This window comes from Pseudoliparis swirei, chromosome 7 (genome assembly GCF_029220125.1).
Source record: "Pseudoliparis swirei isolate HS2019 ecotype Mariana Trench chromosome 7, NWPU_hadal_v1, whole genome shotgun sequence".
Lineage (NCBI taxonomy): Eukaryota > Metazoa > Chordata > Actinopteri > Perciformes > Liparidae > Pseudoliparis > Pseudoliparis swirei.
The window spans coordinates 15,945,598-15,963,084 of NC_079394.1; the positions used below are offsets into that span (position 1 = coordinate 15,945,598).

At 48.6% G+C, this 17,487-nt stretch overlaps 2 protein-coding genes across 5 annotated transcripts in view; one reads left to right on the top strand and one right to left on the bottom strand.

The window, feature by feature from the left end:
* Positions 1–389: 389 nt before the first annotated feature.
* LOC130197236 (C-C motif chemokine 19-like) lies at positions 390–1,091 on the top strand. The gene is made up of 3 exons (XM_056419809.1): positions 390–556; positions 645–759; positions 874–1,091. The coding sequence occupies exons 1-3, from the start codon at positions 496–498 to the stop codon at positions 980–982; spliced, it is 285 nt and encodes a 94-aa protein (XP_056275784.1). The 5' UTR covers positions 390–495; the 3' UTR covers positions 983–1,091.
* Positions 1,092–3,471: 2,380 nt separating this feature from the next.
* Positions 3,472–17,487, bottom strand: part of rusc2 (RUN and SH3 domain containing 2) — a 46,083-nt gene continuing 32,067 nt past the window's right edge. Inside the window, exons 3-14 of one of the 4 annotated variants that reach the window (XM_056418801.1) lie at positions 13,154–14,779; positions 11,895–12,468; positions 9,192–9,794; positions 8,426–8,629; positions 8,072–8,224; positions 7,608–7,684; positions 7,307–7,481; positions 7,107–7,212; positions 6,650–6,696; positions 5,608–6,571; positions 5,058–5,213; positions 3,472–4,971 (exon numbers count right to left, since the gene is read on the bottom strand). In XM_056418801.1, coding sequence (XP_056274776.1) covers positions 4,857–4,971; positions 5,058–5,213; positions 5,608–6,571; positions 6,650–6,696; positions 7,107–7,212; positions 7,307–7,481; positions 7,608–7,684; positions 8,072–8,224; positions 8,426–8,629; positions 9,192–9,794; positions 11,895–12,468; positions 13,154–14,614 — 4,635 coding nt within the window. In that variant the 5' untranslated portion in view covers positions 14,615–14,779 and the 3' untranslated portion in view covers positions 3,472–4,856. Of the gene's footprint in view, positions 4,972–5,057; positions 5,214–5,607; positions 6,572–6,649; positions 6,697–7,106; positions 7,213–7,306; positions 7,482–7,607; positions 7,685–8,071; positions 8,228–8,425; positions 8,630–9,191; positions 9,795–11,894; positions 12,469–13,153; positions 14,780–17,487 lie in introns of all 4 variants that reach the window. The other 3 variants (XM_056418800.1, XM_056418803.1, XM_056418802.1) reach the window with 3 other exon arrangements.

The following is a 17,487-nucleotide window of genomic DNA, read 5'->3' on the forward strand; positions in this document are numbered from 1 at the left end:
GTTAGTCTTCTAAGGTGATAACACAATTTACCATTAGAACACTGGAGATGGGCCTCTATACACTATATATATCATTTATGTTTTAGACTTGTGAGATTCATCATACAGTAACATTGTTGTAGTTTCTCTCTTCTGGAAATACAGAATAAGAAGTTCACTGGGTTGTAAATGAGATCATTGTGAGTTCATTATTTTACAAAGATGTTAAACGTTGGCATCGAACACAAAGGAGCTGCATAGGCTGTGTGACGCATGGGAGGAGGAGGAGGAGGAGGTAATTGTCTATGAGCCGATCCTTTCTTTCCACTTCCTTTCAACTGGCATCGTCTCACTTTCACATCCTCAGCGTATAAATACACCTGCAGCTCTCCTCCTCCTCACAGCAGCTCTCCTCCTTACAGCAGCACCTCCTCCTCCTTCTCCTCACAGCATCACCTCCTCCTCCTCCTGCAGAGACAACCCGAGCTCAGAGCCACGAAGAGACAAGAAGAAGACATGGCCTCCTCACCTGCAGCGCTCCTCCTCCTCCTCCTCCTCTGCATCAGCTTTACATCAGGTGAGGCTTCCTCCACTCTCTCCTCCTCCTCCTGTTTCCTTCCCCATGTGTTTCCTCTTGACTCCCCCGTCTGCTCTCTCTCCTGCAGCCGAGGTGGCGGTGGACTGCTGCCTGACGGTGTCCGGGAAGCCCCCCCCGCTGCCCCGCCTGCAGAGCTACACCCTGCAGGAAGCCGGGAGGGGATGCCAAATCAGCGCCGCCAGGTGAGAAGGTCCAACAGGTTCCCCCAGTGGGGGGGTCACAGGGGGTCACGGGGGTCACAGAGGTTTGGTCTTCTCTCCGATGGGTCCGAGCGTCTCTCGTCTTGCTTCCTGCAGGTTCCTGACGAGGCTCGGGAGGACTCTGTGCGCCCCGCACCCGGCCGACGCCCGCTGGGTGAGGAGGTACATCAGGTGCCTGGAGGAGAACCGGAGGAGGGCCCACTAGAGGCCGAGAGGCCGCCACCGGCACTTCCTGTTCCCAGAGGATTCTGGGAAAAAGAAGCTCTTTTTGTCTTTTATGACTCAAAGTTTCTGAAATAAAGTTTCATATTATTTTTGTAACTTTTGTTTCCGCCTTTTCATTAAAAACTGAAACACGTCGTATGAAACAGTAGCAGGAATATATTTCTGAATAAAAGCATAGTTTGAAAAGATGAGAGCACTCTGGGTATACAAGTTATGAACATTAAAATCTGGGTTCAGGATCAGTTGAGCGGATTTATTGAAGGGAGACCAGCCTGGTCCAGATCCAGCTCCTGGTCCAGGTCCTGGTAAATCTGGGAATTATCTGACGTCGCCTGTTTGAATGGTGTGTGAGAAGCTGTGAAGCCGTATCACCATTGTTGGTATTTATTTCATATTCCTTATTTATTTATTTCACATTCCTTATTTATTTATTTCATATTCCTTATTTATTGATTTCACATTCCTTATTTATTTATTCGAATTCTTTTTTATTTCATATTTCTTATTTCTTTATTTGATATTCCTTATTTATTTATTTCACATTGCTTATTTTTTTATTTGATATTCCTTATTTATTTATTTCATATTCCTTATTTATTTATTTCATATTCCATATTTATTTATTTCATATTCCTTATTTATTGATTTCACATTCCTTATTTATTTATTTCATATTTATTTTATATTTCTTATTTATTTCACATTCCGTATTTATTTATTTCATATTCCTTATTTATTTATTCTAATTCTTTTTTATTTTATTTCATATTCCTTATTTATTTATTTCATATTCCTTATTTATTGATTTCATATTCCTTATTTATTTATTTGATATTCCTTATATATTTATTTCACATTGCTTATTTTTTTATTTCATATTACTTATTTATTTATTTGATATTCCTTATTTATTTATTTCATATTCCTTATTTCTTTATTTTATTTTCCATATTTATTTATTTAATATTCCTTATTTATTGATTTCACATTCCTTATTTATTTATTTCATATTTCTTATTTATTTCATATTTCTTATTTATTTCACATTCCTCTCCCCCCTCTCTCTTTCTCTTTCCCTCTCTCCCTCTCTCAAGGTCCAGGTGTTGCCAGTGCTGCTGATTACCTCAGGTGTTTCCACTCTCCTGATGACCCTTGGCCACGCCCACCTGCAGGGAGACCAGCCAATGGCAGAGAGGCTGTCGTCACAGCTTCATGTCCACCATCTTCACTGTGAGAGGTTGAAATACTGAAACGTTACGTTCACGTCCTCCAGGTGAGGAGAACTCATATTTATGTTTGTTTAAAATGCTTAAACGTCCTTTAAAGATCTGAATTTAATCAATAAAACATGTTTTTTATTATATAAAATGTCTTTAATGGAGCTTAATGACAATTGACTGTTGATTTGGCACGTGAGTAAAGTAACCGAAATGATCGCCTTCAGGTCCTGATCTTCCGCCAGATCTTCCGGCGGCGACACACCTTCAACGTTCCGTTTCTCTTTTCCCGTAAACGCTCCGGCGGGGAAAGTCCCGAGAGAGAGAACAAACATCCAGCTGGTGATTTAAAAGAAAGAGAAACTCTGTCCAGTGTCCACAGTAACCGCTGACGACCTTTGACCCCTCCAGCGACCACTGAGCAGGAGATGACATCCAAACGCTTTTTTATATATATATAATTTGTTTTAGTCGCAATGAAAATAAAACATTTAGAAGGATTTTTATATATATTTTATTAGTTTTTTTAGAGGACCAACAATTTGAACGTTTGTGCAACTGACAGTTTATTAGTTTTTTGGGGGGATTTTTGACATTTAAAAAATAAATAGTGGCTGCACTCCTCACCGGTAGTTCATGTTGGCGTGTGTGTGTGTGTACGTGGTAATATTTAGGGATTTAAAAGAAACTTTCTGAACACTTATTAATGAGTTGAACTCTTAAAAAGAATTTAACTCCGCTTTTTCATGCATGTTACAAATAATTAAAAAAATATTTATTAAAAAATAAAAAATGTTCTAATTCATTTATAAAAAAATGTCAATATTTTTTGGAAAAATGTGTAGGAACAAACAATTAAAAAAAAATACAAATTTAAAATGTTTATATAAAATATTTTCCTTTTTTAAAATAAGAATATATACAATAAAAAAACAATCATCTCAATGTACAAATTGTTTTAGAGCCTTCAGCCGGCATATAAAGTGGCTGATCTTAGGTTTATTATTTTTTAGAGTGTTGCTTTATTTTGGTTCCGTCTTACTTTTGTGCAAACTTGTTGTTTTTATATTGTGTAGCACTTTGTAACCTTGTGCGATACAAATAAAGTAATATTATTATTATGATAATGAGGCCCGTGCCTTGGTTTCCTGTCAGAGGCAGAATGACATCACGACTTCCCGAGCCAATCAGAACTACAGGAGTGTTGAACCTTCAAGACAGCGCTCAGGACAAAATGACAAGAGGAGCCGCGTGTGATCACATGAGCACTTTGTTATTGAACATCCATAATAGTTTTATAATGTCGTACGTACACGTCACACAGCCGGACAAGGTATTTACAGGCAGGAAGAGGGAAGGAAGGAAAGGAGCCACAATGTCTCTCTGGGTTCCATCACGTCTGAAACTAAAGAATATACTCGCTCTCTGTATTTCACATTATTAAATCTGTATTAACATTCACACGCGTGGAGCTCTGCAGGATTTAAATATATGTACAGTTCAAATTGCATGAAATTAAATATATACATGAAAATAATAAAAGCTGTACAATAATGCAACGAAAGAAACTTCTTAACCAGGTGAAATTATATCGTGAAGTTTTTCAAAAACTACACAGAAGCATTCATTGAGTTAATAAATGCACACGGACTTCGTTTAGCGTCGTATATGTGAAGTATTTAGATTTACGCTCATGTCATCGCGTCACATGACACATACAAAATATAATGAGACAAATATGTCCGACGTTCTCCTTAAGGCATGGATGAGATTATTTACTCTAAATGAGCCTCAGCGCCTCCTCGAAGGTTTCACTCGGCTCCTCGGCTTTCATTGGACATCCTTAAATTAAATAAATGAACATAAGTTATGTATTTACAGTTTGTGACCATCACGTGAACATGTGGACCAAAACAAACTGGACTGTGGGGGGGGGAATTATATGAATTTGAAGTTACTGCGAGGAGCCTTCACGTGGTGTTTCTGGCGCCCCCTTGTGGACTAGAGCGGTACTGTCGCTGAGCACCAGGGTCCCTTTAGGAAACCTCCACTGCAGCAGGGTCTGACAGTCTGGCCCTCGTAGTCCTGGTTCTGGAGGAGGAGGAGGAGGAGGAGGAGGTCCAGGTCCGAGGCTGCAGGTGAAGCCGGATCTGGGTCTAGTCCACGGTGGCTGGTCTCTGCTGGATCTGGGTCTGAGCAGAAGGAGGTTCTGGTGAACCTGCTTGACGTCATCTGGTCTCTACAGAATCAGACCCGGTGGCTCCGATGAGGAGCTTCAAGAAGAACTCTATAGAACCAGACCACCTTCTCTCTGGTGGTCTGTTTACTGATGGAGGTCTAGAGAGGACCAGGACTAACTGAGGTGGTTCAGGACCAGTTGAAGGTTCCTCACAGTAACTTGAGATAAAGACACACAGGTGGATGATGGGAGGAGATCTAAACTCCAGTGTGGTTATTTCTACTCTCCCATATTAATCATATTAATAATAATAATAGAGGAGCGTCTTTGGGTTTCATGCACTCAGTCTGAAGAACCCTATGAAGTGGACTAGTTCTAGTCTGCATGCTCAGTCTGCATGAGCCTGTACATCCTCTCTCCTGCGCACTGATCCGCGGGTTGACCTTGGACCTTTGATCTCACAGCAGCCAGTCGGCATCGGGCCCCCGGCTCTGGACCCGCAGCACGTCGCCCTGGCCGAAGCTCAGCCGGCCGGGCTCGGTGGCCACGTGGCGGCGCAGGGCCCGAACCTCGCTGAGGGGGAGGAGCCTGTCAGTGACCGTTCATTATGATATTATTATATTTAATTAAAAAGGAGATCTTTAGTTGGTTCTTCTCACCATGGAGACGGTTGTCTGGCTTCAGTCGGCGGTGGGGGGGCCGTCTGGGTCTGGGCGAGTGCCGCAGGAGGCTCCGCCTTCTTGCCGCCTGCTCCGATAGTTTGAGCCACGAGGTCCAGAACCGACCGGTCCAGAGAGAACCAACCGGACGGCGGCCTGAGAGAGAACGACATCACATGACCATCAGGTACTAAAAGATGACATCATGCTGTATAGAAGAAGATTTGAAACTAGAGACTGAGACATGAGGAGTCACCCCTGGTGGTCAGTAGAGTGAATGCAGCTTTAACACATAAAACATATTCTTTCCATACAACCAGGGGAGTCGCCCCCTGGTGGTCAAGAGAGAAAATGCAGCTTTAAGACAAGAAGCATAGACTTCTATACAACCAGAGGAGTCGCACCCTGGTGGTCAGTAGATTCCATTGATATAGAAAAGGTCATGTTAAAAAAAATCCTAATAAAGATTCAAATGACTGAATAGGAGTCTCCGCCTGGTTGTATAGAAGTCGAGCTCAGACCATAAACTCATGTTCATCATCTTCCTCACCTGGTCTTCTGCGCTGGCTCCGCCCTCGTAGAGGAACAGACGTTGGCTCCAAATAGCCGGCCCCAGCGCGGACCCTTTGGGGGTCTCTCCTCTTGGGTACCCCCCGGGGGTTTGGCCTCCTTCTCCTGGTTCAGGACCGAGTCCGGCGGGCTGCCCATCCACGACGGCCTCCCCCCGGACCCGGCTAACGCCCCGCCGGAGCTCCTGTTCCTTTGCCCCTCCCCCTCTTGGCTCGACTCCGCCCCCTCCACCACGCCCTCCCTGGCGGGCGGCGGCTGGTTCTGCCGCCTCTCCGACGGCCTCCTCCTCTTCTCCGTCTTGACAAACTTGGAGCCCTCTGCCGATTGGTCGATGTAGACCTGGGAGGACTGCATGAGCTGGTACCACCAGCCCGCCTGGCGCTCCTGCCGCTGCCGCCCCTCCTCCGCCACATCCCTCTCCTTCTCCTTCCTCCCGACCTTCTCCTCACCGTCTCCTTGGCTCTCTTGTCCCACACCCTTCATCCTCCGCCCGCTCATCCCCTGCTGCGTCCACAGATCGACCTCCGTCGCGGTCGCCCCCTCACTCTTCAACCTCGGCTTCGCTCCCTCCGCCCCAGCGCCGACTCCTTCCGTCCTCGGCCACGTTCCCTCCATCCTCAGCCCCGGCCTGTCCCGCCTCGCTTCCCCCCCGCCGGAGGAGTCCCTGACCATGTCGCTGACCGTCGCGCCCCACCCCCTCATGAGCTGGAAGGTGGAGCGCGTCGCCGTCGACCGCTCGACGACTGAGGAGGAGCACAGCTGCTCCTTGCGGCGGAGGTGCTCGCGGCCCTTCTGGAGGAGGCGCGGCTCGAACAGCAGGTCCAGGTCGAAGGGGAGGAGCGACAGCGGCTGCAGCAGGAGGAGGAGCTCCCGGAAGAGCGGCTGGCACGCCCCTTGAGACAGGGGCAGGAAACCCCACGCGTTGTAGTGCGCCGCTATGATGTCTGAGGGAAGAGACGTGACACGGTGAGGAGGAAGACATCAAATCAATAATAAATAATATAAATAAATAGAAGTCTGACCTTCATGTGTGTAAAGATGATTGAACCAGAACTCCAAAGATTTGAGGCTGAAATGGAAGCAGAAGAAAATTGTATTTTTCCTTCTCGAACAGTATTAAACCGAATCACATGAAATTTGGTGGGATGATTGGTTATTATCCGGGGGCCATTTGATTAGATTTTGGGATCGATCGGGTCAAAGGTAAAAGTCATGAAAAGGTACCAAAAAAGTGGCTGCGGCGAAGGTATGCGCTCTACCGAGTGCCCGTTCTAGTTTATCCTGTTTTACACTTCTTGATATGTAAAACAAAAATTTGTATGATCTAAAAAAATCTACAGGTGCAATGTCAATAATCTGAAAGACATCTGTAAATGTCTAATTGATGCCTACTAAAAAAATAATGACAAAAATCTAAATAAAGCCGTCATCGTTAATATCAGAAAAAAACGGTAAAACACCGTAATCCAAAAGACTCACTTGAGGAGGCCGATGACGAAGGCGTTGAGTCTCATGCTGTGGCTCGTGAGCTCCGAGTACTGGCTCACCTTGGAGAACAAGCTGTGAAGGACACGGGTGGAGGGACCTGAAGGAGGCGGAGGGGGGAAGAAGCATCGTCAACACGAGCACTAAAAAACGGCGAACGGCGGCCATTGCTGCGGCCATTTTCAAGCCCTCACCCAGCTGCGTTGAGGCCTCCGCCAAGTTCCAGGGCCGACAGCGCCGCTGGCCGATGATCAGGTCCAGCATGTGAGCCTTCAGGCCGTCCTGCAGCATCTGGTGCAGGGCCGGGCACAGGTACTTCAGGATCAGGTGCCCCACGTTGGGGCTCACCCAGCTGTTCCCCAGCTTGGCCTGGAGGGTGTGTGTGTGGGGGGGGGGGGGGTAAGTATGACATGTTCATAGATTTCATATTCACTTTCCCATTTTGTTCTCCGGCTCACATGCGTAAATATATTTGGGGGTGTGGCTTACTCCTACCTTCACATCCGGGTCTCGACTGGTGCCGAAGTGTGCCACGATCAGATCCACCGCCGTGTTCACGGCTTTCACCAAACCTGGAGCAGTTAAAAGAAGGAGGAGCTTTTACTTACTATCAAAGATATCGTTAAGACACTTTAAGAAGACCCGATGAAGCTGCTCACTAAGCGACCTGAAGAGGCCTTGTAGGACCCTTAAAGGACCCTGGAAGGACCTTTGAAGGACATTCGAAGGACCCTCAAAGGACCCTTGAAGGACCATTGAAGGACATTTAAAGGACCCTTTAAGTACCTTGGAAGGACTCTTGAAGGACCATTGAAAGACCTTTGAAGGACCCTTAAAGGACCTTTGAAGGACGTGTACATTTTAGTTTCGTTAAATCTCTCTCTGTTGTTATCTTTTTGTCTTTCTTACGTCAATGAAGGTTGGCTACATTGTTTACGCACACGCACACACACACACACCTCTCTTCTGCGTCAGGTCCACTGAGACCTGGGAGGAGGAGGAGGTGGACGGGTCGGGGGAGAGGCAGAACTCCTCGGGGGGCTTCTCGGTCAGGGAGAAGTAGTCGGGCAGGAAGTCGCTGTAGATCTGCTGCAGCTTCGCTGATTGGCCCGCTGCTGACACACACACACACACACACACACACACACACACACACACACACACACACACACACACACACACACACACACACACACACACACACACACACACACACACACACACACACACACACACACACACACACACACACACACAGGTGATCAGACACACACACACGTGTCTTGAAACTACAAAAACACCAAGTGTTCAACCGTTGAGCCGTCCCAGTGCGAGGGGGGGGGCGGAGGGGAAGTCAAACACGTTCCTCCTGGCGGGTCGCGGTCCCGCCCCCCTCCCGGGTTCTGGCCCCGCCCCCCTCCCGGGTTCCGGGGGGCCCTCCGAGGACCTCTCCAATCCCAGAGGGTTCCGCCGGCGGTACTCCCTCCACTTGAGGGCCTGGGGGGAGAGGTGGTGCTCTGAGGAGGGAGGAGTTATGTATGGGCATGGCCGAAGGGGGTTAAAAGGGTGGAGGAAAGTAATATGTATGTGTGCGTGGCAGGAAAAAGGAGCAGGAGGTGGAGGAAGGGCAGGTGGGAAAGGTAAAGGAGGAGATTTTTGGTCCATGCATGAAGGGAGAGAAGAAAGAGAAAAGGACAAGAGTGAATTCACCAACGAGGAAACGTGAAGAGCAGCGAATACAGAGGACAGAAAAGATGGCCGCAGGTATAAAGTTAAAAAGAAACGGGAAGAAAACAGGAAAGAAAAGTGTGAGTAGAGTCCACGAAGAACCGGAGAGCGAGAACATCAGAATCACAATTTTGAAAACTTAAATAAACTATTTAATATAAACTTTATTGATGATAATGCAAAATATGACGTACAGGGATCAAAGATAACGTTTTTTGTTTGTTTTTTGTATGTGTTAAAAAAGTAAATAAATAAATAAAAGATAAACAAATAATAACAAAGGCAAAAACAAAATATCAAATAATGATACTATGTGTCTTATTCCTGCTGCATGCTTCGTTAAGAACCTACCGTAATGCGTTCGGGCTCCCGGTGCTTTGCTCTCCTCTCCGGGTTTCCCAGACTCCGCGCAGCCTAGCGGGCTCAGCGTGTCGCCGTGGAAACAGTGGCCCTGCACCGCTGGCAGCATCTGTGGCTCCGCCCCTCTCTTCGCCCCCAGGGACGGAGGCGGAGCGGTCGAAGCCCCTCCCTGCTTTGCCGAGAGCGGGCAGGAGGGGCTGTGCGGGGTGCAGGTGGAGCAGGACCCAGAACTGGGCGGGGCCTGGAGCCGCACCGGGGAGTAGCTGCCGAGGGGCGAGGGGCGGACCGACCCGGGCGGAGGGGGAGGGGCAGCCACGGTCCCCTGGTGGTACCTGAGCACAATTTCCATTGCATCGCCATCGTCCTCCATCCCCGGGTCTCCGGAGCCGGAGCCGGACCCGGAGCCGGACCCGGAGCGGGCCTGCATCCCGGAGACGTAGCCCGAGAGCAGGGGCAGCTGGGGCTTGGCCTGCGGGGGTCTGGAGGCGAACTGGTGGTGGAAGCTGAAGGGCTGGATGGGGAGGCTGGTGGGCCGCTGGTCCTTACTGTAGCGGAGCACTGGGGGGCCGCCGTCTGAGGACGCCGAGAGACTCCCTGGACCAGAACAGGAGGGCACAAGAACAAAAGAACCGGGTCAACCACAACCCCCATGAATAAATAAACCATCATGCATTATAATACATTTATTTGATGTACCTAATAAAGAGGCTATACAGAATAGAGGGTGATAACAAATGTCCTGCTCCAGTTCTTTTATTTAGAGGTACAACTAAAAAGTAATTTGCAGATAACTTTTAATCACCTGCAAATTCATAAATGTAAAACTTCGATTTTTGATTAACATAGAACAATAATAAGTCTTCATGGATATTCAGTGAAAACATTTCAGTGCACAGACTTACATCAGGTTACAAAACAACAGCAGAGCATGAGTTGAACTGAAGGCCGATGAGCGTGAAACATGAACATAACTTACTTATTAATATACAAAAAGTCAAGTCGAAAACTTCAAAAGCCTTCCTTTAAACCGAAAGTCCAAATCCGAAAAGATGAGGTCACATGACACAGAAAAACTGCCCAGTCATGAGTCACACACACACACACACACACACACACAAAACCTGAAGGCCCTGCGTCAGGAGCGACACTGCCGAGGAGAAGTCTTTTTTTCCTGCACTCCTTCAGTCAGTCAGTCTGTCTCTGTGTGTGTGTGTGTGTGTGTGTGTGTGTGTGTGTACAGCAGGAGGACTGAGCGCGTGACGTAGACAACGTTGCGCAATATGTTTGCCGGCCTGCTGCTGTCACCTGAGCCGGGTGCGGTGACGTCTCTCGGCCACAGAGGGCGACAGAGAGCTGCTGCAGGAACACGAGGAGGGAGGAGGGAGGAGGCCTGAGCTCACACTGGATACAGGATGGAAACGCTCCTTTTCTTGCTCTCTTGCTCCGTCATCCCTCTGATTGCCCCCCCCCACCCCACCTCCCTATTCCTCTATTTTCCTCTCCACACCCTCTTCTCCTCTTTCCTCTCTCCATCTCATCAGATCTTCCCTGCTCATTATATTTGTCCTCCTTTGCAGCCCCGTGCTTAGCATCGTTAGCTGCAGCCGGATGAATAATAGATGCACTCATGCTACCTACACAGGTGCATTCTGGGAAGAAGTCTGTAATCACGATATTACATTAAAAGGTCAGCAGGCTTTAAGAGCTCGCAGATTCAGAAATCTCTATTAAATTACTTCTTAAAAATACAGACACAGGTTTTATTATTATGATGGGACGGATTGTTTTTACTGTTTCTTCTAAAAAATAAAAAAAAGTTAAAGCGTACGACCGCATGAGAAGGTCCTCTTTATGGTGTCGATTTTATTGTATTTAATTGACATAAAAACCTTGGTAATCGGGACCAGAAACAAAACTTACATTTAGTGCTTTTCTCTATTTTTAAAGGAGAATATTTAGTGGAATCAGCCGAGGCGGAGTAGTTTGTTAACAGCTTAATAAATTGCAGATAAAAAGAGAATTGTATGTGTTCCTGGGATATGTTAAAGCTGCAATCTCTCTCCTGACCACCAGGGGGCGACTCCTCTAGTTGTATAGAAGTCTATGCTTCATGTGTTAAAACTGCATTCTCTCTATTAAGCTCCTGTAACCATGTCCGACCTTCCTTTGTCTTGTGGGACAAGTCCCGCCTCCAGGCACACACACACATGCACACACAAACACACACAGCTCAGAGGGGAGGAGGGGTTCCATCTCCTCGCTCACCGGATTGTTATTCAGAGCACGCCTGTCCCACTTCAACCCCTTCAGCGTCACACAGACACAGAGACGGCATCACCCAGACCAAAATGTTTATTGTTGCAATGTTTGTTTAAGATTCTATGGGTTTGGGAAGTAATATGTTTTCTTCAAGGATTCATCCCCTGGTGGTCAGTAGAGCAAATGCAGCTTTAACAAATAAAGCATAGACTTCTATACAACCAGAGGAGTCGCCCCCTGGTGGTCAGTAGATTCCATTGATATACAAAAGGTCATGTTAAAAAAAATCCTAATAAAGATTCAAATGACTGAATAAAATGAAAAGTGTTGTTTGTCCTTGAGAGTCGGTGGAGACCAAAGTAGAGCAAATAAAGTAAGAAACGTTTATATTTTGACTTAATGCTAACGTTGCCGTGAGAGTGGGAGGCGACGTACCTTCGGCCTTGGTGCGGGGCTCTCTCGCCCCCTGCAGGTGGCGCTCGGCGCTGCCCTGACTGTAACACCTGGTGAAGGGAACGGGCGACAGGCTCCGGCAGTTCGCCTCCGGACACCGCTCCGCGATGGGAGAGAAGTCCAGGGAGGAGGAGTGGGCGGAGTAAGCGGAGGAGAAGAAGGGGTCACCCGTCGTTTTCAGCGGCGGCGAACCCCCAGAGCCGCCGTTCCTCCGCTTGCTTCTCGCGATCTCCGCGAAGGAGGTGACCCGCGGGGGCGCCGGCGCCGTGGCGGTGCCGGCGCCCTCGCTGAGCCGGACGGGGCAGCTCAGCATGCGCTCCAGCGCTCCGAGCCGGCGGGGGGGCGGAGACTCGTCCAGGTTGCGGTCGTAGCTGCGAGAGCGTCGGCGGCTCCCCGGCGCCGCTCCGATGGCGGCGCGGCCAACCGCGGGGGGGGAGACGTTGACGTGCACCTGGCCTTGGATCGCGGCGCCGGGGGGGGCCTGCCGATCCTTCTTCTCCTCCTCCTCTTCCTCCTCCTCCTCGTCGTCGTCATCCTCGTCAACACCGTCATCTCGCTGAATGAGGAGGAATGAAGTCAGATTACTAACCGCGTTCAGATTACTCATCTGCTGATTGGCATGTGGAACCGTAGCTCCTCCCATCAGGGTGTGAATGGGCGACGGTGGCTCTGTGATTAATATCCTTCTACACAACTTTAAAAAACCCAGACATGGTGTCAGGTGACCCCACAGTGGCTGTGATGTAAATGAGGCAGACTAATACCTGGGCCATGGCTTTTTTAAGATTGTGTCAATGTCACGGGACTTTGGGCTGTTAAATAAATGTAATGTCATTTATCCTGTTGCGTGCTGAAACGAGCCTATAAGCACATCTGTGTATTATCTTGCTCTCCATGTTCTTCCCAGTACTGCATTACAGGCCAATTTAAACAGCATTGTTTTATTCACAAAATAATATATTTAAATTAATCTAACAATATGGAAACGTAGTGGCCGAAGTGTTAGGGTAGTAGTGGCCGAAAATACAATATGTGTTGTATGTAAAAACATTGTGTTAATATTTTATACATTTCCAATGAAATTGTAATTAAAGTCTTACATTTTTTTTAACGATTTTAGATTTTTTTTTATTTACGCGAGCCAATCAGAGCAGACATGGCTATTAAAGAGACAGGCGCAACCATCTTGTGACCATCTCACTGTTATATATTGTAGTGATGGGAAAAGACCCTCCACTCACCCTGGATGACTCCGCATCTTCGTCCTCTTCCTCTACCTCCTCCTCTTCCTCCTCGGCCCTCTGCCGGAACAGGAAGTACTGGTTGGGCTGGGTGGGGGTGGGGCTGCCTTTGCTGTGCTCGTCGGAGCAGCTGTTGACGGAGGAGCCGGCGGGGCTCGGGGACGACTGGGCCGACAGGTCGCAGGTGACCAGCTTGTAGTAGTTCTGGGTGGCGACCACCAGCCGCGCCTGGCTCTGCAGACAGGAAGCCAGGTCTTCGGACGAGCCGGAGTGCGGCAGGTGGTGGTAGGAGTTGCAGTTGTCGTCGAGGTCCAGCGCCCCCTGGTGCTCGGCGGCGCACGAGCAGCCAGAGGAGGTGGACAGGTGTGGCTCGCGGGCGAGCGGGAAGCCCGACTGCGAAATTGGCGGTTCCGTCGGGGAGGTGTGGAGGTCCAGGTAGAAAGCCCCCGCCGTCGTGGAGTTTCGCTCGAGATCCGAAACAACCGCCGGCGTGGTGCCATTGAGGTTGGCGTGCCCGGACGTCGGCGGCGGCCTCTCCGGAACGCCGTTGTTCATCTTGTTGAAGATGGCGCTGAAGTTCACCAGCACGCCGTCCGAGCTGTTGCAGGAGGAGTCGCTGCCGTAGCCCCGTGGGCACTCCGAGAAGGGCTCCGAGAAGGACTCGGGGAAGTGGCGAGGGTAGAGCCGGGAGAGCGCGCAGCAGGAGCAGGAGGAGGAGGAGCTTCGGCCACACCTCATGGGGTGGTCCTCCTCCTCGCCGTCCTCGCCCCAGTCCTGCTCGCCACAGTCCATGGACATGTTGGAGCCGCTGCTGCTGTGGCGCAGCTGGCTGTCCAGTCCCAGGATCTCCAGGTCGGAGAGGTCGGAGGTCATCGCCGCCCTCAGGGAGCGCCGGGCGCTTCCGCCGCCGCCCGCCGCCCCGTCCAGGAGGAAGGGCTCGCCGGCGAAGCCTAGGTCGTGCAGATGGAAGGGAAGCATCCCTTTGTCGAGGGCGGATGAGTCGGTGTCGCTGTGCAGGTGGAACGAGGAGTCTTCGAGGTAACCGCTGAGGTTGTCGCCATCCTCCTCCTCCTCTTCTTCTTCTTCATCTTCTTCATCCTCCGTGTTCAGCAGGAACGGATTGCGACGCAGCGGGTTCCTGTTCCTCGGCTTGGCCCTGGGCAGCGTGTGGGCGTTGATGGTCGAACCGCCGCCGCCCCTCCCCCTCTCCTTGCCGCCGCCGGTCTGGATCAGGCTGCTGTAGAGCAGCACCTCCCTCTGGAGGACGTCCCTCTCGGGGAGCGACGTGGTGCGGCTCAGGCCCAGGTTCTCCGGCGGGACGAACGCCGGCGGGGCGCCGCCGCCCCTCTTCAGAGAGATCCCGCAGCTGCCGCCCTGTCGCCCGCCGGACACCTGGCAGTGCACCAGGGGGATGTGGTGCACGATCAGGGTCTCGCCCGACAGCTTGGGGGAGCTGTCCATGACGCAGGAGAAGGGGGGGAGGGAGGGAGGGTCAAGGGGTCGGTAGATGTGTTGGTCTGATGGCGCTTGAGTTCACTTCCTGTGTACCGGGCCCAGCTCTTTGGGGGTGCCGGGGGTTTGGAAGGAGAGGTCATGGAAGTGGACGCCGTGGTCCGAGTGGGACATCTGGAACATACGGAGAGAGGGAGAGGAAAGAGGTTACGGGAACGTTCAGGAAGAGAAGGGAGAGAGAGATCAAGAAAACAACCGTAATGTCCTCGTTAACCTCAGTCGAGACCAATAAACATGGCTTTTATATTAGATTCTTCATTGTGTTGTTGTTGTTTTTTGTTACATATTTTGAAATTATAAAGTAAAATTCTCCAAAAAATAAGCCTCTTATCTAAAATAGACGCAGTAACTGGACAGAACTACATCCTCCTGGGCTCATCTGTGCACTGAGCATGACTCATCCTCACACACACACACACACACAAAACACACACTAACACACCCACACACACCAAGCAGCTGACTCTTAAACAGGGCTATATCATCCCTGTATTACACCCTAAATGAAACACACAAACACACACACATCATCTGTCAGACGTTAAATGACACACACACCATCATCATCATCGTCATTTGTCACAACTTACAGAATAAAATTAAACCTCACACTTCTCTCACTTTGCAGGCCGATAGTTTATTTGCACCTCGTGGCTCGTCGACACCAACAGAGACTCATCAGACACACGGCTGCTGACGCATCGAGCTTCAACGTCTCAAGATGAAGTGAACGGTGTGACATGTTTATGTTTTTAGACATCAACGTTAGACTGAACTTTAGTGGAGTGATTGCAGTTCAATACTTTGGGTATTTTGGAGGGCATTTTTCATACATTTTTATTTACAATGTATTTAATTCGAGCACCAAATATGTGTAACAATGAAACATGAGACAACATTCGAATGTCCGTCATGTACCTCATTAAAAAATTACTCAAACTGATTTATCAACGATTTAAATAGTTTGCCAGGTAATTTAATAGTTAGTAGCTAATTTATCTTTGCACCTCTACAAATGTCTGAACCGGGTCAGACCACAAGGGTCCAAATACTTTAGTTTTCTTCCAGAAGCAACGGCAGTGAAGAGGACATTTTCAGATAGGAAGTAGACTCTGACAGAAAAGCTAATACAAGATAAATACAATACGCCTCCTCCATTTAATTAAAAACTACAAAGATAAGACGTATTGGCTCTTGTGCCTGAAAGGCATAGTAGTTTGAGCAAAAAAACTAAAAGACCTCAGGAATGTGTCACTTTCCTGCAGGAAACAATATCCCCGACACATGATGTCACACATGTTGGCGGCTAGTCAAGTATTCAAGTACACACACAGAAACTAAGCAGAGGAACTTGTGAATGGGCCCATTGAACAGACTCGGCCATTATGCGCCACAGCCAGAGGGAAGCGTCCAGCTTTAATGTACGAGGGGCTTTTTCATGCTAAAACATGCAAATAAACCAGCTAGGGATTTATGTTAATGATCTGAATGTGGGACAAAGGCACAAATAGAAAGTAAAAGTTCAAAGATGACATTGTTCAGCATTTCCCACAGTCGGTCCTTGTCCCTTCGAGTCAACAATAACGGCCCTGAGATCCGTGTTGACAGATTACAGCGGATCGGATCGCGGGGTTAACGAGAGCCGGGCCAATCACATTTCATTTCCCATGCAACATCAGGGAACCCCGAGCCAATCGGGCTGTGCCAATGTGTAGGATACAACCACGAAAACAATCCAGGGAGAGAAGTAACCATGCCGACCAAGGAAGAAGCAGACGCATGTGTGCCTTTGGACTACCATAAATACCATTCCCTGGAAATGACTCTGAAAAGGTTTCTGTTAATATGGTGGCTATTTCCCATAAGTCTTTATTTTGTCAGTGCCTTGTATGTTTTAGGTCCTTTTATTTTTAAGTTCTTCCGGCGAGACAGAAAGTAGATGTAAATAGGGCTGCAACAACGAATCGATAAAATCGATAACCGTATTTTTTGCACTATAGGGCGCACTTAAAAGCCTTTAATTTTCTCAAAAAACGACAGTGCGCCTTATAATCCGAAGCGCCGTATATATGGATTAATTCTGGTTTTGCTTACTGACCTCTAAGCGATTTTGTGTGGTACAAGGCGCTCACGGCGCTAAGTCAAAATGTTTTAGTACGACTTTGGTAAACTACAAAGCCGCACCGCTTGCAGCATTACGGCTACGTAGCCAGGAGGCGTCGTGGAGTAATACAGTCTCTATTCGACTGAAGGCAACAACGTTAGCACGGACATGAATATCAATGACTTTCGGCGGTCCTTCTTGGTGCTTTCGTTTTATGAAAAGGCGTAATCTCTCTATCCGCACGAACTACCGTCGCAGCAACTGCCAAAGATTACGAAGAAAAGTTGTTTTCCGCTTAATGTCCTTATAGTCCGGTGCGCTTTATATATGAAAAAAGATCGAAAATAGACCATTCATTGACAGTGCGCCTTATAATCTAGTGCGCCCTATAGTGCAAAAAATACGGTATTAAAATAGTTGGCAACGAATTTCATTATCGATTTCATTGTGTCGCGCGATTATTACGGCGCTCAATAAGTCGCGGAGTATAAAAAAAAGTTGAGTTAAGAGCAAACTGGCGCAGGAGAAAAAATAGCGGAGCGGAGGGAGAGGAGAGAACGCTGCGTTGTGAGAGCCAATCAGCGCTGAGCTGCTCCGCTGTTGATGAATCTAATTGGCTGCTGCTGCCCTCGTGGCGCTGGATGCGGAGGTCATTCACGTAGTCGGAGACATTCACGGAGCTGCATGCACCTACGGGTGACGTTATGAACCCCGACAC